We start from the raw sequence: 25,369 nt of genomic DNA on the forward strand, positions 1-25,369 counted from the left end.
TGTTCTTTTTAAGAAGTAATGAATATACGTGAGTCCATGGTTAAGTGAGAAATGATATAATATTAGTAAAAGTATGTCATTTATAGAAATGAGGCGAGTATTAAGGGACGGAGGGAGTATATTAATTTTTTAGTAATGTGTATTTAAACTAATACCTATCAAAGTATTGTACTGGAGAAGGCACATAATGGAAAAATTGAGGAACAATATGGAACGAAAAGAGTATAAACATGCATATTTTTTAATTATTTGTGGATCGATTTGGTTTTGAAAGGACAATCGGCAAAAAGACAAATCGCACGTAGGTTAAGTGTGTGAATAAGGCCGAAACATACTAGATGAGCTCTAGCCTCTAGCGTAAGACCATCGTATAAACAACAATCGAAACCTAATTTAAATGAAATGGAAAAGTACGGCTAACATAGAAAAAACATTGTATTAAAAAGAATCATAATTATTTAAAGAGGTGAAGAATTAATTAATGCGTGATTTCCGCCAATATATCAACTAGTGAGGTGTATGTGCCAAAAATCAGTATGGCAATACTTAAGAATACAATGCACCAAATGAGCAACTGTTGGATGAATCCCGGACGAGAATTATTGGTGCTTGTAATCTTCAAGTAACACAAGCATGGCATTGTAAGCGATGCCGTTGAACACAACAGTGCTCCGGTCAATGACATGAAATATCCAAAGTACGGTAATGCCAATGCTATAACAACTTGTGAAGCCAACAACACTATTCGAATTGTAACCTTAAAACACTTACTATTCTGATATTCATTTGAAAACCAACCTTCTGTAGAAATGACTATTGGTTTCAATATCAGTGCATATTTTGCTATTGGGGTGATCAATGTGGTGTAGATTGCGATTTGTGAGCTCACTTTATCCGTTGGAAGGTTCAGAGTTATTTGTGATTCGACACTTGACCCGAACATTAAGTACCCAAGAACTGCCATGGAGACATAAATGAATGTGGAGAGTGTAAAGCAGATGAGTAAAACCTTGGAGAAATCATGTTTTTTCTGCATAGAGGTGTATAAAGCAGGAAAAACAGGATGCGAACTATAACATAACATGTATAAGCTAATAGCAGTTGGTATTCCTTTCCACTTGAAAAAGCCAGAATCTTCAACATGATGGAATCCAACACCGTCAAAAACTCCAACCCATACAACAGACACAAGTATCAAAATAGAAGCGAAAACGCCAGTGGCTGAGATGTAAGCCAAAATACTGAGGTTATCAAACAAAACAATCGGGAGAAGAACTAGAGCGACGAGTATTATGAAGCTTGATTTCCCATCAATCGGGATTCCGAGTGATAACTTTGGAAATAGATTGTTTAGATTATCACCTTCTAAGATCAAGAAACCTGTAGTGACCATGTAAAGATCTGTATATAGAATAATGGATACAATTATTTTACCAATTTCACCAAAAGCATACTCCCCTATGTGTGTATAACTTTTGATCCTTGGATCCACTTCCATACATCGCTTCACTAGCAAGCTTGTGTAGGTTGCTGCTGCGGATATAGTGAAAAGCAAGCCTAAGCTCCACCAACCTCCGGCTGCTAAGGCGTATGGAACTATCAAAACTCCATTTCCTGAAACCACACATTGTAATACTATCAATTTCCATACATTATAATTTGAGCATCAAACTCTACTATCGTAATATATTCGTACGTACGTAGTACGTAGTAGTAAACAAACCCCTAATTCATTAATTTTATTATTCAAACAAGCTAGAATCCGTACCTAAGATAGTGTTGGCACAGTTGAATAGAGTTTTGAAGAAAGAGGTGTTGGATTCTTCAAGGGACGACTGATTGTTGTCCTTGGCCGCCGTCTCTTTCGCCGCCTCCAACTCCTCCACAAGTGGTTGCGCAAGACAGGATATGCGGCTCCCGTATTCACCGTCCATTCTTCCCATAATTATCCTTAACTTAATATGAGGACCAGAGTTAAGACTATTTATAGTGATTTTTCATATCCATCTGTTTTATGCTCAACTAAAAAATAGAGTTTTTCACCCAATGTCAAATAAATAAATAAAACAAAAATAGAGTTACTAAAATGGTCTTTATTTCTTCACCTACGGAGTACTACATACATACCAAGTGGTACATACTTCCCACTTGGCCACATTACATATTCACACTGTAAAGTCTATAATTAAATATACGGACTAGCTAGTTAGTTAGATGAAGGTCGAAACTTGAACGTGTTTCACGTTGAAGTATAAAATATTTACTACGGAGTGTTAAAATTCTCCCGTCAAGGTCTTGTTCGATAAAACTATTGTAGCGAGTAGCGTTGAATAGCAGTTAGTAACTAGCTAGTTTGATTATTCGGTAAAAATAACGGTTGATACTTGTAAAATACCATATATGCTACTTCGTATATACATTGTTTTAAACTTTACTATTTCGTATAATTTTATCAAACGCTACCCACTACCCGCTACCTTTTACTATTGCTAATTTTAACTTTTAATGAAAGTTACCCAACTGTTACCTCTAACGCTAGACGTTACTTAAATCGCTACCTTGTCAAACACTTACAGAGTTTACAAGTAGCGACTTGACCTACCGCCAAACACGCCCTAAATATTTTATGTGAGAGTAAATTTGTTGTAGTCCTGGCCAATTTTAGTATTGCGAAATTTTTGTAGAGATGAACCAAAACGGGAAATGGGGTAAACAAAAAGATACAAAGAGATCTTCACACTATACAAAGTACAAAGCAATGTTTTTTTTTTAATGCTTAATCATACATAAAATAAAGAGTTTTACAATACTACTAGGCGTTTAGCGACCTTTACATGAACTAAATTAACAACATGCATGTATTAATTGCTCTTACACCAAAACTTGAAATGGAATCTCAAAGTAATCGCTTTTTTGTTGGCCCTTAAATAGGTAGTTGGATTCAGGTTGTAGATAGCACAACTTTGAACTTAGCGTGCAAAAACGTAAGATTCATTTGCTTCCCGTTATAACCAAACACAAGTCACGAACGATTGAGAACAAATCCTGCAAATACAATATAGAACAAATAGAAAAAACAATAATAAAATATACAAGTGTTTGTGACCTTAAATATTATCGTATTATAATTAAGTTCTTGCAAAATAATACAATAATCTCTTAATTTATTATTATCTCATCAATGTATTTTCCCTCTTATTTTCTAGCTAGGCCTAAACCCGGCTATAATAGAAACTGTTTATGCCAAAATTCGTATGGGGGCGACTTTCGGCTAGGATCGACACTAACTAAGCAAAGAATTAATAACACAAATAAAGAGACACGACACAGAGAAGTGTTGACGCGGAAAACCCAGGAATAAGTTAAAAACCCGCGGATAGCTATGAGGCTATCAATCCACTAAGTATTCTATATGATTGTTTATGCTTTTTTCTGAGAATCAATACTGAAAATCTAGAATATAACAATGAATGCTAAAACACTTGACAGCTTAAGAGTTTGAGTGCTTGAGTTAACGTATCTCCTCCACTATGCTGTTCCTTATGCTTTTATATGCCAAATGCCAACGACCCTATTGGTTGGGAAAATCCCTGGAAGATAGGGATCTCTCCTTGGCCGTTGCTCACGTCTCCTTCCCATCTTCAACAAACTCCGCAGTCTTCGGTCAAAGCTTGGACTCTTTCCTATCTTATGACGGCGTGGCCTGTGTTGGGCTTCTGGGCTTGGATCTTGACCTATCTTCACTTACTTGCTCGAGCGTTGTTCTTCCCTTGTCGTTAGTGCCTTGTCGCTGGTCTTATGTCGCCTAAGCCTTGTCGTCTGTCGCCTTACTTGACAGGTCCACTTGACGCGACGTTACCTGCGACACGATGATACCTGGATGGCACGACAATATCAGACGTCAAAGCAGTTATGTCGTTAGTTCAATAAAGTGGGATAACAGTTTGCCCCCAATTGTGAGTTTGCGGAGTGTATACAAAGCAAAAGAGACAATTCAAATTTCAAAAAGTAAACCGTCTACAACCGTCCAGTTCGTGGGGCGGAACCGTTCCGATTCTCGAAGTAATAAATGCCAACTTTTGCGACATGCGATAAAGCTTTTTAGGGATTTTCGAAGAAAGTTTCCAGATCTGAAAACAAGAGAGAGAAAAGAAGGGAGGAATTGCTTTCGTTGCTTCGAGTTAGCCACACCCAGGTAAAATTTCGATTATTTCCTTCGATTTTCTTATAGATTTTAGTAGAGCGATGGCTAAAACTAAACCGACCGTGGTTAAAGATAAGGAAGATGTTAGGTTATGATACATATGATATTACATAAATCATGCGGAAACAACCATTAACCCAGGAATACATATTATTTACACATAATCATATAGCATAATTTAGATGCATACTCTTTGTTGCGTGCCTTCCCTAGCTGCGCCCGAACCGAACAAGAACAAGTCTTTAGGACTCCAAGTGTCGTCCCTCCGTAGATAGTCCACAGCACGTCCGGATCCGCCTTAAGATTGACCAACTAGAATCGCCCTTAAGGTACTAGAATTTTCGGCACTTTTGAGCAAGATGTGTGACTGAATTTTTCTCTCAAAAACTCACTTTGAATACTTAAAAACTCGTTATAAATTGTGAACCCAGGCCACATATTTATAGGGGTATGGAAAGAGAATTGGAATCCTATTAGGATACGAATTAATTAAACTTAGAATCCTACAAGAACTCTAATTAATTAATTTATCAAATAGAATTAGGAATTTAATCATTAACCGAACTCTGCACGTTTTAGGAATCGTGCATGAACACAAACTCACACACACACACACGGCAGCCACGATGGGCCGCCCATGCGCGTGCGTGCGAGCAGCAGCCCACGCAGCGAGGCCCACGCAGCCGCGGCCTTGGCGCGCGCTGGGCCTGCCTTGCGGTAGGCTTGGGCGCTGCCTTGGCTGGGCTTGTGGCGCGCGTTTGGCTTGCTGGGCGATGGCCTGGCTTCGAGCTGGGCCCTCGTCCGGCAGGCCTCGTCCGATGCTTATTCGTACGATACGCTTCCGATTAAATTTCCGATTCCGGAATTCATTTCCGATACGAACAATATTTAACATTTCCGATTCCGGAATTAATTTCCGTTTCGAACAAATATTTAATATTTCCGTTTCCGGAATTATTTTCCGATTCCGATAATATTTCCGATTCTGACAATATTTCCGTTTCCGGCAATATTTCCGATTCTGGCAATATTTCCATTTCCGATAATACTTTCCGATACGTACCATGTTTCCGTTTCCGGCAACATCTACGACTTGGATAATATTTATATTTCCGATACGATCCATATTTCCGTTTCCGGCAATATCATCGTTTCCGGAGTATTCATTTCTTGCCTGTGACGATCTCATCTCCCACTGAAACCAAGATCCGTCGATTCCGAATATTCATAGATGGAGTATTTAATGCCATTAAATACTTGATCCGTTTACGTACTATTTGTGTGACCCTACGGGTTCAGTCAAGAGTAAGCTGTGGATTAATATCATTAATTCCACTTGAACTGAAGCGGCCTCTAGCTAGGCATTCAGCTCACTTGATCTCACTGAATTATTAACTTGTTAATTAATACTGAACCGCATTTATTAGACTTATCATAGAATGCATACTTGGACCAAGGGCATTATTTCCTTCAGTCTCCCACTTGTCCTTAGGGACAAGTGTGCATTTCCTAATTCCTTTGTCGCTCGATGCTTGCTCTTGAACATAAGGTAAGAGTTGTCATCCTTATTATGTCCAGAGGTGTTCCTCGGTTTCAGAGTTCAACTGATCAAATAAACATATAATCATAGCCTATGATTCATCCGAGCACGGCCATGCATTTCACAGTTTCTAGCTCTCCGAGTGGCCTTGTACAACTTTTAAGCATCTCATCCCGATTTATGGGAGGACAATCCTAATCTTGCGATCTTGAGATTAGACTTCGTTTGATAGGTGATTACCTGAGCGTTGCCTTTATAGCCTCCTTTTACGGTGCGACGGTTGGTCAATGTCAAAGCAACCAGTTCTCAAACAAGTAATCTCAAATCACTCAGGTATTGAGGATTTAGTGTCTAATAATTTAATGAAATTTACTTATGACAGACTTTCATCTCTTACAGTAAAGTTTCATAGGTCTTGTCCGATACTAGTCTTCCCAAAGTAAGTATCTATGCAAATGATTATGACATTGCCATGTCCACATAGTTCAAGAAACAGAACTACTAGTCATCTTGCATTCTAGTCGTCTAACGTTTTCTATGCGTCCAATTTTTATAGAAAACTCCGACTAGGGACCATTTTCAACCTTTTGACATTCAAGTTCACTTGATAGACATTTCTTAGTCACAGGACTGGTCCTGACAATCTATCTTGAATATATCGTCAAATTTGAAGGGACTCATCATTTAATACTAAACCAAGATTAAATGGAATATGAAAATATATGATAAATGTTCAACCCCAATGTTTTATAACCATGGGCCTCAAACCCATCTTCTAAAACAATTCATGGAATTCAAAGCTATGCTTGATTTCTAGTGCTACAACGTGAGTGTTGCTTCTCACTTGTTGCATAGGTTTAGTTATCATGCTTTGCCAATCTTAATATCCTTTTCATCGAATGTTCTTCGAGATATGATGATAAGATCTTTTCGAGTTTGTTTATTATGTGATCTAGTCTTTCTTACTTCGATGGTGGTTTTACTCATTTTGCAATGAAGAACCATCAAGTTAGCAGACGTTTTTCTTGCTTCAAGAGTGGTTCTACGCATTTTTCAATGAAGAACCATCAAGCCAGCAGATAGGTGATCTACCCAAGTTCAGTGAAGAACTTTAAACAACCCTGTTTTATTGCTTCTTAGGCAATAATTACTTTTACTTCAACTGTATAGGTTGCTAGTGATGCTTTGTTTGGATTTACCTATCCAAGCAGTTCATAGATATGTGGAAGACTCTCCAACTATATCTTAGAACATAGAAATTATTATTTTAATTTCCCACGCAACAACTCATGGTCTCCAATCCATGTTGCCATTTCGAAACACGATGCTCTTTAGCTCGTCCTTGTCAATGGTTAACTCCAAAGGGTCTTTGCTTGATCCTTTGCAAGTGTTTATGCGTGTAGCATCAATATTTAGCATATCTTTATTTCCTTGAATCAAGAACTATTCCTATGTACCTTTTCAAGTACCATAAGTATTCTTGATCTGAATCTAGTTGATCTTTACTTAGATCAATAGAGATTGGTATATGTTCGTCATGGCTAAAGTCATACGATACGTTTTTGGCGATCCTCATATTATATCATACATGATAAATTCTTTTGCAGAATAATTCCCAATTGAATTCTATTCATGTAACTTTAGCTTATCTAGTTTCAGTAGATACTAAATTCAGCTAAATTCTTTGACATATAATATAGGTTAAGAATCTTATTTAGATCCTTTGATGTTTAACTTAGTAAATGCTTATACATAGTTCAAACATCCTTTACTTAGATTTATTCACATGGGTCGAATATCTCCAATGGAGACTTTCGTGTTTGATTTAGTAAATGCCATTACTTAATCCAAAACAATATCATAAGATCTTTGTAAATAGATCTTAATACCCAGTATGTACTAAGTTTCGCCATGGTCCATCATTGATGAATAATTTCAAATCTAAGTCATTAGCATTTGAATGTTGTTTCACAATAGAGAGATATGTGTGTAATACACATAGGACCAATTAAGTTTTAAGTACTCCCACTAAACTTCTTATATATCTATAAGAATCATGTATATTTTATGAAACTAAAATACTTATTAGCTTCACTAAAATACAATTCCAATTCCCAATTGCTTGCTTAAATCTGTACTTAGATTTCCTAAGCTGGCATTCATTTCAAGCATTATTTGGATCCACAAATTCTATGACATACCATGTACATATTATATTCCAACATTTGATTGAGGAATACGTTTTGTCATCCAATTGCCATATGTACCAATATGCAATCATTGCTTGAATTATAGACTTAAGCATTACGATTTTGCATGAGGTTTCAACACAATCCATGTCATGAATTTTCTTGTAACCTTTAGCAACTAATCTAGCTTTGCGTGTGAACACAATTTCATGTTTGATGGTTTTTATCCTTAAAACAAACTTGCAACCAATAGGTGTGAAACTATTCTTGCAAATCAACAAAATTTTAATTTTGTCATCAAAACATTGAGTATGTTTTATGGCCTTTAACCAATTAAACATATAGTCTATATATGGCCTCTAACCATTTTAGGGAATCTGGGTTTCGTCATAGCTTTCTTACAAGTCACAAACTCATTAATCTACATGATAATAGTTTGACTGCAAGTTGTAGGTTTCTTCACTATCTAATGGAAGAATCGCATAGCTTCAATGACCTGATCTCCATGTTTCTTCACTATCTAATAGAAGAATCTCATAGTTCCAGTGACTTGAACTCTATGCCTACTAGGGTATAGAACATCAAACAATAGAATATCAATAGCTACTTGAAAGTCCTTTGAATATTCTGTTCTCCTTGAAGCACTTGTAAAGTCTTCTAAGAGATGTCTATTCTTTAAAGCCACTTCTAAAGTCCTTAAAGAATAAGTTCGGATTTTCTGAAGCACTTCGAAAAGCCTCCGGAATGTCCGTTTATGTTTGTTGTTCGCCTCAAAGACTTTCGAGGTCTATTTTCTCCCACTTGTCATTTTGGAAACGAATCTCCAAAAGGACATTATTTCGAGCAAACAAACATTATGTTCTCAAAAATTCGTGGTAGAAACAATACCCTTGTGTCTCATTTGAATAAATCACAATGAAACATATATCTAGACTTGGGCCTTAGTTTGTTGAATAACAAACACTAAGCTCCCACTGAGTTTAGCAACTCTTTAGATATATTTAATTGAAAAGATATCCTGAAATTACTTTTCAATAGCTTTGACGAATTTGGTTTAGTTTGGTGGTAGTTGAGCATTTTGTTTTAGAAATTATAGGAAAAGTTTTTATGATTCATCATTAATCGAATCAAGTACCAATTGACTTCGATTATTCCAATTAAGATATGCCATATCTTATGGACCTAGATTGTGAAATTACAACACACAATCATTGATGATCATATTTGGTCTCAAGTAATCATCAACATGATCTAACCTAGATCTTTATGATTTCTTGCCAAGTGGATTTTATACTTCTGAATCTTTGAACTAGCCAAACAGATTCAACTTATATCACATTTGAGTAAATAAACCTATATTCACTCAAATCTGTGTGAAATAATAAAGTCATAAAACCTTTCTTTAGCTTCGAACTCTATTGTCTAGGCGTTCTAACAATACTTCATATCTTTTGTTACTTTCAACAAGTAAGACTAGCTTATCTTAAGTTGATCTAGAAATCAACCAACTTTCAAAAGTCCATTAAAATAGAGCTTTTGAATGTTAACTTGTTGATATGGTCTAAGCAACAATGCCAAAGATTAGTGGAACTCAAATCAAGGGGTTGATTTGAACCTAGTAAAGTTCTTTAAAGAGTTGTTTGTTTTAATCAAGCATATTGACTCAACCTGTAATTGACCATTTCATTCAAATAAACAAACAAACAAGCATTGTTTTTGTTCTTCTGAATGTGAGTCTTTCTGTGTTTGAAGCAGAAATTTAGGTATGCTGATTATGGAACAAAATAGCCATTTAGTTCCAGCCTTTGAAAGGACTTAAAACAAACTAGATGACCCTACAACTAATGTAGCATTGCCATGCTTCATTTCCCACTTGTAGGTCATTAGTGTATCCTAGCTTCCATTGTTTGAGTTATTAGCGAAGTAAGAACCTCAAGCGGTATATGATACCAAGGAAGTTTGATTGCTAGGTCACTTCTCTTTAAACATAAATTTATAGGTAGAACCGGAATCGTAAATTCCTTTCATTTGTTCCCCGTTTTCCTATTTCTTGTACCTTTTCTTATAGTCTTAAGAATTGAATTCTTTAGTGTTGACTTTTATACTTTGTTAGACATGTCCAATGTCACCAACAAGGTTCTTTACCATTTTAATTTATGTTGAATATTTTGTTTCAACTAGATGATCTTACCAGAAGCTTCTAAAGTTCTCTAAGCATCGATCTATTCGAATGTCTAGGGACTAGACTCATTCGAGAATTAAATGGACAAAGATATTAGGTTGTTAACCATTGGTAAAGCTGAGCGTATTAAACTCAATGCTTTATGATCTCAAAACTACAGTGTATTTTGAATTCACAAGCACCAATTGGTTTGCCATTCGATTTTGATATTCGAAAACAACCATAAAGGTCGCTAAAAGAAACGTACATTTTAAATTGCTCATTTTCTCTCATTTTCGTGAATCGTTCTTGGATTCACTACCAATCGAAGAAATTTACTGTTACCTTTCTAAAAGGATTTACTGCAGTGCAAGATATTTAATTATAAACAATAATTAAAACATACATTGAAGCATGCAAAGTCTAAACATTTATCATGAGTAATAACTTTGAAAATTAAAGCAATCATGCAATTTCAACAAGTTATTAGCATTTTATTCGAATTTATTGTTCCGGCAGGTGTGAATAAAATGATTCCAAGACCCTAAAACCATTGAAGAATTAAGCACAGTTTGTCGACTCAATTCTAAAACATCTTAGGTAAGCAAAAGCCTTTTGCTAATAGTCTAGAAACTACTCTTGGTTGATAGGTACGTCTAAGAACTTATTAGGTAAACCTATCGATTTTGCCACGACATAAAAGGACTCCTTACTTATATCGTTGAGTTTCACCAAAACTAACATGTACTCACAATTATTTGTGTACCTTGCCCCTTTAGGACCAATAAGTAACACCTCGCTGAGCGAAAACTATTACTAGATTGATGTAAAGGATATCCAAGCAAGTGTATATTTTGGCATGGCACCTTTTAACTCAATTTTTAAGTTTGGAACTTAAGGCTCTTACTATGTTGGTTAGATTTTAAGTGAACTAAAATCCTTAATCATGCAACATAATCAAGCCGTAATCTCATGCATTTTAAGACATATTTAAAGCAATAAATAACTTAAAACATGCATAAGATAAATGTGATCTAGTATGGCCCGACTTCATCTTGAAGCTTTAACTTCAAAGTCCGTCTCGAAAATCTCCGTGGGAGGCACCATTTTCTTCAAATAGGATAAGCTATAATTAAAACTAATTACAACTATTTGATGGTACGCAGACCATATTTGAATTGAAAAATGACTTTGGTACTTTAGACCAATTACATTCAAATTAATGGTACGCAGACCATATTTTCTATCCTATTTGGGCCATACTAGTCACTTCATAACCTGCAAAACAGTACATATACAATATATACCATTCACCCATTCATTATCATGAATGGCCCACATAGCTGGTTAGTAAAACACATTATGCATCACGTAAACATTTGCAGCAATTAATCAAGGGCACCAATAATCTACCAATTATTCAGTCGTTATTAATTCTAATCAAGTTGTTTTAACCTTAAGGATTTGTAGACATAATCAAGAGTTTATGACTAAAAGGGCTCCCACTTAAACCAATAAATTCATATGCTTTACTAATTTTAAACATAAAAATGTATTTCTAGTCTAACCGGAAACATACAAATTTAATTAAAATTTAAAGCTCATATAAATTTATAATTGAATCCAAAAGTTTAATTTAATTTCAGTCGTATTTAAATTAATTCATGATTTTAATTTTAGTAAAATAATTAGAATAAATAAAATTTATTATAATTACAATATTCAAAATCAAAATCCAAGAAAATAATTTAAATTATTAATTTTAAAATTAATTAAAATTACGTAAACTGAAAAATTTCAAATTAAACATTCAAAACGATCTAATCGCAACGAAAACACCCTACGCATCGCACGCCCATGGGCCGCACGCACACAGCCATCGCTGACCATGTGCGCGCAGCCCATGCGCTCGTCGCATAGCTGCTACATCTTCCATCGCAAGCCATCGCACGCTATGGTGCTCGTTGCGCGCGCGCCAGCGCTCGACGCACGCGAGCCATCGCTCGCTGTGCGCGCTCGCCAACGCTCGCTGCGCGCGAGCCATCGCTCGCTGTGCGCGCTCGCCAACGCTCGCTGCGCGCGAGCCATCGCTCGCTGTGCGCGCGAGCCATTGCTCGCTGTGCGCGCGAGCCATCGCTCGCTGTGCGCGCGAGCCATTTCTCGCTGTGCGCGCGAGCCATCGCTCGCTGTGCGCGCGAGCAATTGCGCGCGATCAAACGCTGGGCGCAGCGCTCGTGGCACGCGAGCTTGCGCTCGCTGCGCGCGCTTGCGCGAGGCAGTGCGCATCGTGGCGCAGCTCGCTTGCTGCCCACACGCGACTGCCTTGGCTTGCCTTTCGCCCATGCCCATTTGTTCATAGCTCGTGGCCCACGACACAAGGCAGGGCTGCTGCCTTGTGCTCGTGCACCACGCCCTTGCTCATTGCATTCGTGCCGCACGGGCGACGAGCTCCCTTGCTCGTCGTCGCATGCCCGCACTATACAACACCCCTTAAGGGTAACACGAAGCGTCCATTGCTTTGTGCGTGCAAGTTATATGAACGAATCGCATAAAAAATTTAAAATTTATATTTAAAATTAATGACAAATTAATAAATAATATTAATTTCATAATTTTAGGGCGAAAAATCGAAAATTTATTATCCAATTGATTTCCGATTATTATGGATTCAAGTCTAGGTCATAAAAATTTAAAATTTATTATAAATTTACAATTTTTATGGTGGTTTTTAATCATAGGTTTCTAATTAATTATAATTAATTATGAAAATCAAATTAATTCTAAATTATTCTAATTTTCAACAAATTAATCATAATTACAAATTAGATTGTATAATTAACAAGGCTAGGCATTCAAACTTGTTAAACATATACAGTAGGTCAATCAAAAATTCAAGATTTATCAACAAGAATCGCAAATATTTAATTCAACATCTTAAATTTACGAAATTTTGCATTCGAAAAACTAAAACCTTCGAAAAGTCATAGTTAGGCTTCGAATTTGAGAATTCTGGGTTCGGCAGAAAAAAAACTACTTTTGTCAAAATTTTAGAATGCCTTTTACATGCGGAATTGACACAAAAATCACTCGATTTGGATGAGTAACGAAGAAACTGCCGAAAAACTGCGTACGTATAATTAAATAAACGCAATTTGCAATTAATTAACAATTACGAAAATTAATCACCCCTTTTAATTCTTGCAAATTTGTAATATTTAACCATGTTCATGCAATTTAGATTATGAAAATAATAAGGGGCTCGTGATACCACTGTTAGGTTATGATACATACCCAGGAATACATATTATTTACACATAATCATATAGCATAATTTAGATGCATACTCTTTGTTGCGTGCCTTCCCTAGCTGCGCCCGAATCGAACAAGAACAAGTCTTTAGGACTCCAAGTGTCGTCCCTCCATAGATAGTCCACAGCACGTCCGGATCCGCCTTAAGATTGACCAACTAGAATCGCCCTTAAGGTACTAGAATTTTCGGCACTTTTGAGCAAGATGTGTGACTGAATTTTTCTCTCAAAAACTCACTTTGAATACTTAAAAACTCGTTATAAATTGTGAACCCAGGCCACATATTTATAGGGGTATGGAAAGAGAATTGGAATCCTATTAGGATACGAATTAATTAAACTTAGAATCCTACAAGAACTCTAATTAATTAATTTATCAAATAGAATTAGGAATTTAATCATTAACCGAACTCTGCACGTTTTAGGAATCGTGCATGAACACAAACTCACACACACACACGGCAGCCACGATGGGCCGCCCATGCGCGTGCGTGCGAGCAGCAACCCACGCAGCGAGGCCCACGCAGCCGCGGCCTTGGCGCGCGCTGGGCCTGCCTTGCGGTAGGCCTGGGCGCTGCCTTGGCTGGGCTTGTGGCGCGCGTTTGGCTTGCTGGGCGATGGCCTGGCTTCGAGCTGGGCCCTCGTCCGGCAGGCCTCGTCCGATGCTTATTCGTACGATACGCTTCCGATTAAATTTCCGATTCCGGAATTCATTTCCGATACGAACAATATTTAACATTTCCGATTCCGGAATTAATTTCCGTTTCGAACAAATATTTAATATTTCCGTTTCCGGAATTATTTTCCGATTCCGATAATATTTCCGATTCTGACAATACTTCCGTTTCCGGCAATATTTCCGATTCTGGCAATATTTCCATTTCCGATAATACTTTCCGATACGTACCATGTTTCCGTTTCCGGCAACATCTACGACTTGGATAATATTTATATTTCCGATACGATCCATATTTCCGTTTCCGGCAATATCATCGTTTCCGGAGTATTCATTTCTTGCCTGTGACGATCTCAGCTCCCACTGAAACCAAGATCCGTCGATTCCGAATATTCATAGATGGAGTATTTAATGCCATTAAATACTTGATCCGTTTACGTACTATTTGTGTGACCCTACGGGTTCAGTCAAGAGTAAGCTGTGGATTAATATCATTAATTCCACTTGAACTGAAGCGGCCTCTAGCTAGGCATTCAGCTCACTTGATCTCACTGAATTGTTAACTTGTTAATTAATACTGAACCGCATTTATTAGACTTATCATAGAATGCATACTTGGACCAAGGGCATTATTTCCTTCAGAAGATGCTGGGGCTAGTCGGGTCAAGTCACTCAACCCGATCTATTCTACTGTTGAGGATCCAGTGGCTTTCATAAATCTCGCCGGTCTGCCGCCTTCGGCCGAAGTAAGGATTCCCGGTCAAGAGGATGAGGCCAAGGATTGCCCGGAGGGTTATGTGGTTATGTACGAGTACCCTTTTACTCTGGGGTTTTTGTTTCCTTTTACGCCTCTGGCTAGATCTTTTGTCGAGGTGCTTCATTTAAGCCCTGGCCAATTGATGCCCCAGATCTGGCGTATTTTTACTGTAGTGCATAGGGTTACTTCGGGTTGGCGAACACCGTTTAACTTGGCTGATCTGATGCATGCTTATGATTTATCTTTCAAGGAGTGTAGTCGGTATACCTTGGTGACGAAGAAAAAGAGGAAGAATTTGTGTATCGGGTTAGCTGTGAATGATAGAGGTTGGCAAAGTCGTTTTGTTTATGTGAATAAGGCGTCTCTGGGAGAAGTAGGAAATTTCTTAGTGGAAGGGTGGACGACGGAAGGTATTTTATGTTCCTGTACTTTTGATTTCTGATGTTTTACTGAACGTTGTCTTACTTGGCTTTGTCTTGCAGTTGTTGATACGTCGTTAGCTGGTTTGAACTCTGATTCTCACGATAAGTGTTTGAGGTTTCTGGGTTGTTCTGTCGTGGAGAGATCGTTCAGCCGTGACGGAGGTCGCTTGGGAAGTCAAGAGGGGAGTCAAGCTGGTGACGTTGACAAGGAGGAGACTGAAGACGAGACGGTTTGCTTAGTTCGTCGTCGACGGAAGTTGGACTTACGCGAGGAAGTTGTTGCGAATTCGTCGTCTGCATCAGAGGAAGAGGTTGATATGGCTGACACATCAGGTATTTTTTGGTTTAATTTCTTATTTGCCTGGTTTATCTGTGGAGTGTGTTTTTGATGGTTTCCCTCTTTGTTTGTTGAAGAACATACGCTGTCGTCTAAGCCTGTGTCGAGGATGTCGCAGAGCGAGATGATGGAACGAGCGAGGAAGCGGTTGAGGTCGAACAGTGCCGCTGGTGGGCAGGGTTCGTCGGCCATGACGGGTGGTCAGGCGATGCCTCTTGTGCCTCGTTATTCTAAGATAGGTGCGTCGCCTGAGACGCCCGTTGTTATAGGGGGTGAAGGTTTTCATCCTCTATCGTCGTCGTCGCCACCGAGGCCGTTTCAGGTGTCATCGACTGCTGTTGCTGCGACTAGGCCCCCTGCTGCGTCGGCCAAGAAGCGTCCTGCTGACGAAAGTTTTATCGAGGATACTGTCGTCACTCTGCCCCCGAACTTCTTGGGCGACGGCGAAGGTGTCGTTGTTTGGCCGTATGCAGACCGGTTGATATTGCCTTCGACGTATCAGCGTTATCACGAGGTCGTGCCTCTTTCTGTCGCGTCAGACGCTGCTGAACTAAGCCTGCGGGTAAGTGTATTTCTGTTATTTTATTCAGCTCATGGTACTTGTGAGCGCGTCGTGTGTCGCTTTTGTGACATGTTTTTCTTTACAGGCGTCACAGGCTGCTTTGGCCGTGCGTAGGCAGTGCTCCTTGTTGTGCGACGAACTTATTTCCTCGAAGAACCAAGTGGCTATGGTGAAGAAAGCGGCGGTTTCTTGGGAAGGTAAGTGGGTGGCTTCTGAGAAGAAGTTGGTTGACCTTGCTGCGGTGGTTAAGTCAAAAGATGAACAACTAAAGGGCAAGGACGACCAGATTGCTGACGCGTCGAAGGAGTTGGAAAGGGTAAAGGGGGAGTTGGCGTCGACCGTGGAAGAAATGCAAGGGTTAAGGATTTTATACGACGCTTTGCAGGAGGAGTTTAAGGATTGCGAGGCTTTGGCTGTGTGGAGGACGAGGGCGCAGATGATGTTCTCGTGTTTGAAGGGGGAGACCAGCCTCTGGCCATGCCAAAAGAGGTGGATGACTATCTTGCTAATGGTGGTACCCTTGAGGAGTTGTCGGTGCCGGTGGTGGACGCGGATGAGTTGGCGATGGAAGCCGACACTGCTGGTACCAACGGAGCTGATGCCGACGTCGCTCCTCTGGTCGAGGACGTTTCTTCTGTGGATCGAGAGGGGGAAGTGCCCATGGAGCAAGGCGAGGGAGATGTTTCCGTCGTCGCCTCTCCAGATGTGGCTTTGGCAGATGCGACGGTCAACGTTGACATGCCCCCGATACTGGGTCAAGTTGTCTCGACCCCCCTTCCAGACGAACATATGTGATGGCTGGTTGATGTTTATGTAATAGTTAGTGGTATGGATATTTTATTTTCTGTTTTCGTATTTTGGATGTTTTTACTCGTCGTCGATGGCGGCGGCGAGGTGTTTGGATATTTTGTGTGTTTGTGCTTTCGCTTGGTAATGTGAAAGTCATGGCCTTTGGGGTCGCGCGTTGTGTGTTGTGTATGATAAGTTTGTCTTTCTTTTCCTTAGTCGTTTGTTCCTTATGGTTATCCCGTCGCGTTTTGATGTCTTAGTTTCGTGTAGTAGATGCTTTGCAAGTAATAAGTATTGAATCGACTGATGTGTAAAATCATACCTGCGCTGTTTGTTCGTTGTCTCTCGCGATCTCGTTCTGAGTCGTACGTTGTTGCTTATGGATATCATTCGTCGTGCGTCTTGCACTCTGCAAAAGAAAACATGGGTCGCTAGGAGGATTGGCCGTTGGGGATGCCAACGGCCCTCCGATGCTTAAGTCAGTAATGGTTTTTAAACGAAAATAAAACGATAAAGAAAAATAAAGACGACGATACGATGACTGATAAAATTGGTTACGACGAGATTTCAAAAATGGTAGAGTTTAAGATGTGTAGCGTTCCAGCTTCGGGGGACCGACTTGCCATCTTTGGTAATGAGTCTGTATGCCCCCTTTCCGACGATTTTATCGATCAAGTACGGTCCTTCCCAAGCTGGCGCAAGTTTACCTGCGTTTAATTCTTTCGTGTTTTGAAATACTTTGCGCAGCACCCAGTCTCCTTCTTTGAACATTTTCACTTTGACATTTTTGTTGAAGCATTTTGCCACGATCTGTTGTTGCGACGCCATTCTTATCAACGCTGCTTCCCTGAGATCTTCTGTGTTGTCGAGGTTTTCACTGAGTTCTACGTCGTTTTGCTCCGGCGTCATAAGTCCATATCGTGCACTGGGCAACGTCACTTCAGGGGGTAGTACTGCCTCGCACCCGTAAACGAGTGAGAAGGGAGTCTGTCCCGTCGCCGTCCTAGGCGTCGTCCTGTTGGCCCATAGGATGGATGGCAGTTCTTCTGCCCATCGCCCCTTCTTGTTGTCCAGCCGCTTTTTCAGCGACGCGATGATCGTTTTGTTGCTGGATTCCGCCTGTCCGTTTGCTTGGGGGTATCTAGGCGTCGACGTCTTTAGCTCGATGTTCCATGTTTTGCAGAAAGCCCTTGTCTTGTCGCTGATGAATTGTGATCCGTTGTCGCAGATGATTTCTGACGGTATTCCGAACCTGCATATTATGTTAGTCCATATGAACGAGCATACCTCTTTGTCCCTTACTTGTTGGAATGCGCCTGCTTCTATCCACTTGGAAAAATAGTCTGTTAGGGCTAACATGAAGACCTTTTGTCCTGGGGCGACGGGCAATTTGCCAACGATGTCCATCCCCCATTTCATGAAAGGCCACGGAGTTAGAGTTGGATGCAAGAATTCAGATGGTTTATGTGTCATACCTGCGTGTCGTTGGCACTTGTCGCACTTGGATACGTACCTCATGGCGTCCTTAAGCATTGCTGGCCAATAGTATCCATTTCTTTTGATTCTGGTTGATAAGCTTCGTCCTCCTTTGTGTCCTCCGCATTCTCCTTCGTGGTATTGTTTCAGTAATATTTCCCATTCGATTTCTTCGGCACATCGCATCAACATTCCGTTTGCTGATCGCTTAAATAGTACGTCCTGCAAAATAACATATCGTGAAGCTTTGAAAAGTATCTTTCTGGCTTCTAGCTTGTCGTCGGGTAGAGTTTCGTGCTTTAGGTAATCGAAGATGGGTTTGGTCCAACTGTCTATGTTTACGGTTGATAGGACGAGGCTGGCGTCTTGTGGTATGTCTTTTTCGATGGCGGGTGACAGTAGGTGTACTAGAGGTATGGTCGAGAATGGTGATTTTCTGAGTGCGGATCCTAGGTTGGCAAGGGCGTCGGCTTGCGTGTTTAGGTCTCTTGGTACTTGTTTGATGGAGAAGGGTTTAAATTTGGAGGTTAACTTTTTCGCTTTCTCGAGATATAAGGTCATTTTTAGGTCTTTAGCTTCATAGTCGCCGTTAATCTGGTTGACGATTAGTTGTGAATCGCTGAAGATGTTGAGTCCGCTTGCCCCTAATTCCATAGCTAGTGTCATTCCAGCGATTAGCGCCTCGTACTCTGCTTCGTTGTTAGTTGCCTTGAAATCGCAGCAGATTGCCTGTGCTATCATGTCCCCTTGTGGTGACTTTAGTACGACGCCTAAACCTGCACCACGAAAGTTAGATGAGCCGTCGACGAAGAGTGTCCATATTCCTTCTATGTTGTTGATGAGTTTGACTTCGTCGTCTGCTATCCTCTCTAAGTCGGGGCTGAAGTCTGCCACAAAATCTGCTAGGGCCTGCGATTTTACAGCCGTTCTTGGTTGATACTTGATGTCGAAGCTTCCTAGTGCCATTGTCCACTTCTCCATTCGACCCGTGTGTTCTGGCCTACGCATCACAGACTTGATTGGATAGTTAGTCATCACCACTATTTGGTGAGTTTCAAAATAATGCCTTAGTTTTTTGGCTGCGGTAACGAGTGCTAGAACGAGTTTTTCGAGGGAGGAATACCTGGTTTCTGCTTCCAGTAGTGACTTACTGATGTAATAAATGGGTAGTTGTTGTGCTTCGTCTTCTCGAGCTAGGACCGCACTGACTGCTGCCGAGCTGACGGCTAAGTAGAGTTGTAGGACTTCTCCTTCTTTTGGCTTGGACAGGAGGGGTGGCGACATCATGTATTTTTTGAGGTTTTGCAGGGCTGTCTCGTGGTCGTCGGACCAGTTAAACCCCTTGTTTTTGCGCAAGACGTCGTAAAATAATCGACACTTGTCCGACGATCGCGATATAAAACGGTTTAGTGCTGCCACTCTTCCTGTCAAGCGTTGTACCTCTTTTATGTTCCTGGGGGATTGAATGTTGATTATCGCGCGCACTTGGTCGGGGCTGGCCTCGATTCCTCGTTGGGTGACGATGTAACCTAAGAACTTTCCTGCGGACACTCCGAAAGAACATTTAGTTGGGTTAAGTTTCATACCGTACTTTTTCAATACGTCGAAGGATTGTCGTAGGTGTTCCACGTGATCGCCAGCCTTCCTCGATTTTACTAGCATGTCGTCAATGTATACCTCCATTGTGTCTCCGAGTTGGTCTTTAAACATCTTGTTGACTAATCTTTGGTATGTCGCACCTGCATTTTTAAGACCAAAAGGCATGACTTTATAACAATAAATTCCTCTATCCGTTACAAAAGATGTTTTTTCCTGGTCGTCTGGGTGCATAAGGATTTGGTTGTATCCTGAATAGGCGTCCATGAATGTGAGCAGCTCGTGTCCGGCTGTGGCGTCGACCAGGGTGTCGATGTGCGGCAGTGGGAATGGATCCTTGGGGCAAGCTTTGTTGATATCTATGAAGTCCATGCAGACTCTCCATTTTCCGTTCTTTTTACTGACGACGACGACGTTCGCCAACCAATCTGGATATTTAACTTCCCTGATCTTCCCTGAATCTATCAATTTTTGGACTTCTTCGTCTATGATTTTATTCCTTTCGGGTGCGAACTTACGTCGTTTCTGTTTTACCGGTCTGAAGTTGGGATCGACGTTGAGCTTGTGGGTGATGACGTCTGGGCTAATTCCTGTCATGTCCTCGTGCGACCAAGCGAAGCAGTCCGAGTTTTCTCTTAGGAACGCCACTATCTGACTTTTGATGTTGTCAGGCAGTGAGGCTCCGATCCTTACGACTTGGTCTGGCTTTGTCTGGTCCAGGACTATCTCGTCGATTTGTTGGTCGTCGGGGTCGTCCGATGTCGACCCTGGCTGTAATTGCTAGATGGACGACTTGGATGGTTTCAGTGCCGTCTCATAACATTTCTTCGCATCTCTTTGTTGTCCTTTGATTTCCATGACCCCCCATTTGGTTGGAAACTTGATTGATTGGTGGTATGTTGATGGCACTGCCTTCATTTTGTGGATCCATGGTCGTCCTAGTATGACGTTGTATGCTGATGGACAATCGACGACGTTGAACTTGGTCATCATGTTGACGCCTTCTGCGTATGTAGGCAGCAATATCTCTCCTACTGTCCGTAGTGCCTCTCCACTGAATCCTACCAGAACTGTTGATCTCCTTACAATATTTTTCTCTTCTAATCCCATTTCCTGTAGTGCTTCCAAGAACAGTACGTTGGCTGAGCTTCCGTTGTCGACCAGTATCCTTTTTATCAAAGCGTGCCCTATTGGGAGCGATATTACCAACCCGTCGTGATGTTCCCGCTGTGTATCTACAGAATCTGAGTCGTCGAAAGTGATAGCCATTGCGGTCAGGGACTTGTGCAGTGTGACCTCGTCTTCGGTTTGCCCCTCTTCCACGGTTTCAGGTTCTCCCCTGTTAATTTTTTTAGCTGCAGAAGAGGTTAGTCCACAAATATCTGAACCACCGGAAATAACGTTTACCACTTTATTGAACGGTGGTGGGTCTGGTCGCTCGCTGCTTATTGTTGGGCCGGGCAGGGTGTTTTGCTCTTTGGAGAACGTTTCTTTTCCCTTGTCGCTCAACAGCTCTTTTAGGTGCCCCCGTTTCAGGAGGTATGCGACCTCCTTTTTGAGGGAGATGCACTCCTCGGTTGTGTGGCCGTTGTCGCGGTGGAAGTCGCACCATTTGCTCATGTCCTTCATGGAGTCCGGTCTGTCGCTCTTCCGGGGCCATCTGACTGTTCCACCTACATTTTGAAGGGCGTTCACCACACCTCCGATGTCGACGTTGAAGTCGTAGTCGGAGATGTTAGGGTGTTCGACCCGCTCATTCCTGTAAACATTGTTAGTATCATAATACTGATTGACACTTTGTACCTGGTTTTGCCGAACGTATGGTTGGTGTCGCCAGTTGTTATTCCTCGGGGTGTACGATCTTCTGTCGCTGCTTCCCCCTGTCGACCGTTGAGATGCTGTTCGGATGACCTCGTCGTCTTCGATTCGCATCTGGGCGGTGGCCCTTGATCGCACCTCTTCGAAAGTTGCACAGGGGTATTTGGTTATTTCCCGGTATAACTCCGAATTGGGGATGAGGCCTCTTTTGAACGCCTCAATAGCAGTCCTGACATCGCAGTTTTTTATACCAATTTTTTCACAATTAAAACGGTTAAAATAATCGCGTACCGACTCGGTTGGCCCTTGAACCAACCGATAGAGATCACTGGTTTGCTTCTCCAACTGGCGACTGCTGGCGAACTGTTGGTAGAAGGCGTTGATGAGTTCGGACAAACAGGAGATGGATCCGGGAGGGACGTTCGTGAGCCATTCCAAAGCTGCTCCATCAAGGGTGCCGCCGAAAGATTTGCACATGACAGGCTCCACTAGGTCGTATGGGATCCCGATCTGCCACATGCGCTGCTTGTAGAAGTTGACGTGCCTGTAGGGGTCGGATGTCCCGTCGTACAGGGTGGTCCAGGTAGGGAGTCGGAGCGTGTGCGGAACTGTCACTCTAGCGATCGCTTCACAGAACGGCGACGCTGCGTACCCGTCGGTTGGCTCGGTCTCCACTGGCGTAGGTGCTCCGGGAAACTTGGTCATCAACTTCATCAGGCGAGAGTAATGCTTCGTCATGCGTGCGTCCATCTTGTTCAGGCGCTGGGTCACCGGATCGGGAGCTTCTCCGTCTCCTTCCTCACGGGTTTCCTCCTCATCGGTCATATCTTCGAAGTCATCGGGCATCTCGAACGTCAGCTTTTTTGGCTTCCCACCTTTGTAGCGGGACTGGTGCTTGTTGCTTTTCACGGATTCGAGCTCTTTCTGGAGGGTTTCATTGGATGCCCTCTCTTGGGCTAGCTCGGCTTGGGCTTTCTCGTAAGCCGCTTTCATCTCTGCGATCGTCATCTCTCCAGTAGTCATGGTGAAAGGAGTGATTTTGTGTAAAATCTAGTTAATGTCCCCACAGACGGCGCCAAACTGTTTATGCCAAAATTCGTATGGGGGCGACTTTCGGCTAGGATCGACACTAACTAAGCAAAGAATTAATAACACAAATGAAGAGACACGACACAGAGAAGTGTTGACGCGGAAAACCCAGGAATAAGGTAAAAAACCGCGGATAGCTATGAGGCTATCAATCCACTAAGTATTCTATATGATTGTTTATGCTTTTTTCTGAGAATCAATACTGAAAATCTACAATATAACAATGAATGCTAAAACACTTGACAGCTTAAGAGTTTGAGTGCTTGAGTTAACGTATCTCCTCCATTATGCTGTTCCTTATGCTTTTATATGCCAAATGCCAACGGCCCTATTGGTTGGGAAAATCCCTGGAAGATAGGGATCTCTCCTTGGCCGTTGCTCACGTCTCCTTCCCATCTTCAACAAACTCCGCAGTCTTCGGTCAAAGCTTGGACTCTTTCCTATCTTATGACGGCGTGGCCTGTGTTGGGCTTCTGGGCTTGGATCTTGACCTATCTTCACTTACTTGCTCGAGCGTTGTTCTTCCCTTGTCGTTAGTGCCTTGTCGCTGGTCTTATGTCGCCTAAGCCTTGTCGTCTGTCGCCTTACTTGACAGGTCCACTTGACGCGACGTTACCTGCGACACGATGATACCTGGATGGCACGACAATATCAGACGTCAAAGCAGTTATGTCGTTAGTTCAATAAAGTGGGATAACAGAAACCCTAAAAATTGTTACATACCAAAATATATCTAGTTTCCTAATTATAATTCTAATTAAACTAGGAAACAAGATATTAAATGAACAAGAAATTAAAGAGTCTTGAGGAGCGTCGAGTACACACAGTGACGCAACATTAAAACTTTCCAAAAACTTGAAATCCATAGACCAAGATTCCCATTGTGCATCAAAGCCCACGCAAGATATGGTGATTGATTTTCCTTATTTGTTTTTTTGTAAGGTTATGAAAAATATAATTCATGCGGAAAAATCATAACTCTAAATTAATTGTTAAATAATCAATTAGCATAATTTAGTATACATATTATGTGATGTGTGCCTTCCCTGGCTGCTCCTGAACCGAACAAGTAAACAACTCCAAGTGTCGTCCCTCCGGAACAAGTCGTGCACTCCGGAAACTCACAGATGTGATGACAAATATTAAATTACAAACTTTTGTAAAGACGGTCTCACAGGAAAGACCACCTTATAATTGGATTGGGCTTCTAATTTCGCGGGTCAATACACTCGGGTCTGGATCACAAGTTTTAATTCCCGGATCGTATAAAAGTAAGTTTTTCACCCAAATTCAAAATCTAATCCAGTCTCTCTCCTCAAAATATCTCTGCATCCTCTCTCTCCTCCATTTTCGCTGACATCAAAGCTACAACGGAGGTGACGAAGGTGGCTACGAAGGTGAAGATGCGGCGGCGGTTCTCTTCCCCCACGAAACCTCTGCCTCCCTCTGTCTCTTCAAACTCGACGCCTGATATGGAGGCGCTGAAGCTCGGCGGTGGCTTATGGTGGTGACATGTTGTTTGTCGTTGTGGTGGCTGCGGACGCGAACGAGTGAAAGATCGGTGACACGATGCTCAACTTAGATCGGCCCGTGATCTCTATGAGCAAATTCCCATTGTGCGACTTATTGACTAATTTTTTATTCTTTTGTTTGATTGTTAGGGTTTAATTGATCATTTGATTTATTGCATTCATGTTAATTGCTCATTCGAGTTATTGCATCCAGGTATGAAGGTGAAGGTGGAGGCGGCTACGGCGGTGGTCGTCGAATAATAGAGCAACACCAACAGTTACCCTCGCTCCTCTACTCTGATGTCGTAGTTGTTGCGTGTGGAGGGTTGGGGATTGCAGGTGGCGGAGCAGCGGAGGAGACGATTGTGGAGTTGGATGAGGCGCTTGGCGTTGCTGGTTGGAGCATGCTGGCAAGGAAGATGGAGGATGGAGGTGGTACCTCTTGGTGTGGTGAAGGATAGGCTGGAAATGGGGTGTAGTTTAAGTCTCAGATACTTGATGCGTGTTGTTTTGTGATGTACCGTTGTTGTAGATTTGTAGTTGTTCGTTTAATTAGTTTTAATTCAGAATAATTTTGTAGTTGTTGTTATTGTGCATCAATCCCACGTACGCAAGATATGGTGATTGATTTTCCTTATTTGTTTTTGTAAGGTTATGAACAATACAATTCATGCGTAAAAACCATAAAAGTCAGGAATTCAAATTAATTTTTATATAGTCAATTAGCATAAAGCATGTCTGGATCAGTCTTAGCACTCGGAAAACTCACATATGTGATAGGCAAATATTAAATTCTCCCTTGAATTTAAATTTAATGTATTGTATGTGATGCATAAATTGTGAACATGAACCACATATTTATAGGGTGGGAAATAGAAAATTGAAATCCTACTAGGAATCTATTAACTATATCTATTAGGACTCTAGTTAATTA

At 41.2% G+C, this 25,369-nt stretch overlaps 2 protein-coding genes across 2 annotated transcripts; both read right to left on the bottom strand.

The window, feature by feature from the left end:
• Nucleotides 1-417: 417 nt before the first annotated feature.
• On the bottom strand, nt 418-2,137 carry LOC110779368 (amino acid transporter AVT1I-like). Its single transcript, XM_021983882.2, has 2 exons — nt 1,769-2,137; nt 418-1,614 (listed from the first exon to the last, which is right to left on the bottom strand). The coding sequence occupies exons 1-2, from the start codon at nt 1,941-1,943 to the stop codon at nt 479-481; spliced, it is 1,311 nt and encodes a 436-aa protein (XP_021839574.1). The 5' UTR covers nt 1,944-2,137; the 3' UTR covers nt 418-478.
• An 18,660-nt stretch (nt 2,138-20,797) lies between these two features.
• On the bottom strand, nt 20,798-22,858 carry LOC110792998 (uncharacterized). The gene is made up of 2 exons (XM_056834332.1): nt 22,152-22,858; nt 20,798-22,064 (listed from the first exon to the last, which is right to left on the bottom strand). Exons 1-2 carry the CDS (start codon nt 22,856-22,858, stop codon nt 20,798-20,800), a joined length of 1,974 nt encoding a protein of 657 aa, XP_056690310.1.
• Between the last annotated feature and the right edge of the window lie 2,511 nt (nt 22,859-25,369).

This window comes from Spinacia oleracea, chromosome 1 (assembly GCF_020520425.1).
Source record: "Spinacia oleracea cultivar Varoflay chromosome 1, BTI_SOV_V1, whole genome shotgun sequence".
Classification (NCBI taxonomy): Eukaryota; Viridiplantae; Streptophyta; class Magnoliopsida; order Caryophyllales; family Amaranthaceae; genus Spinacia; species Spinacia oleracea.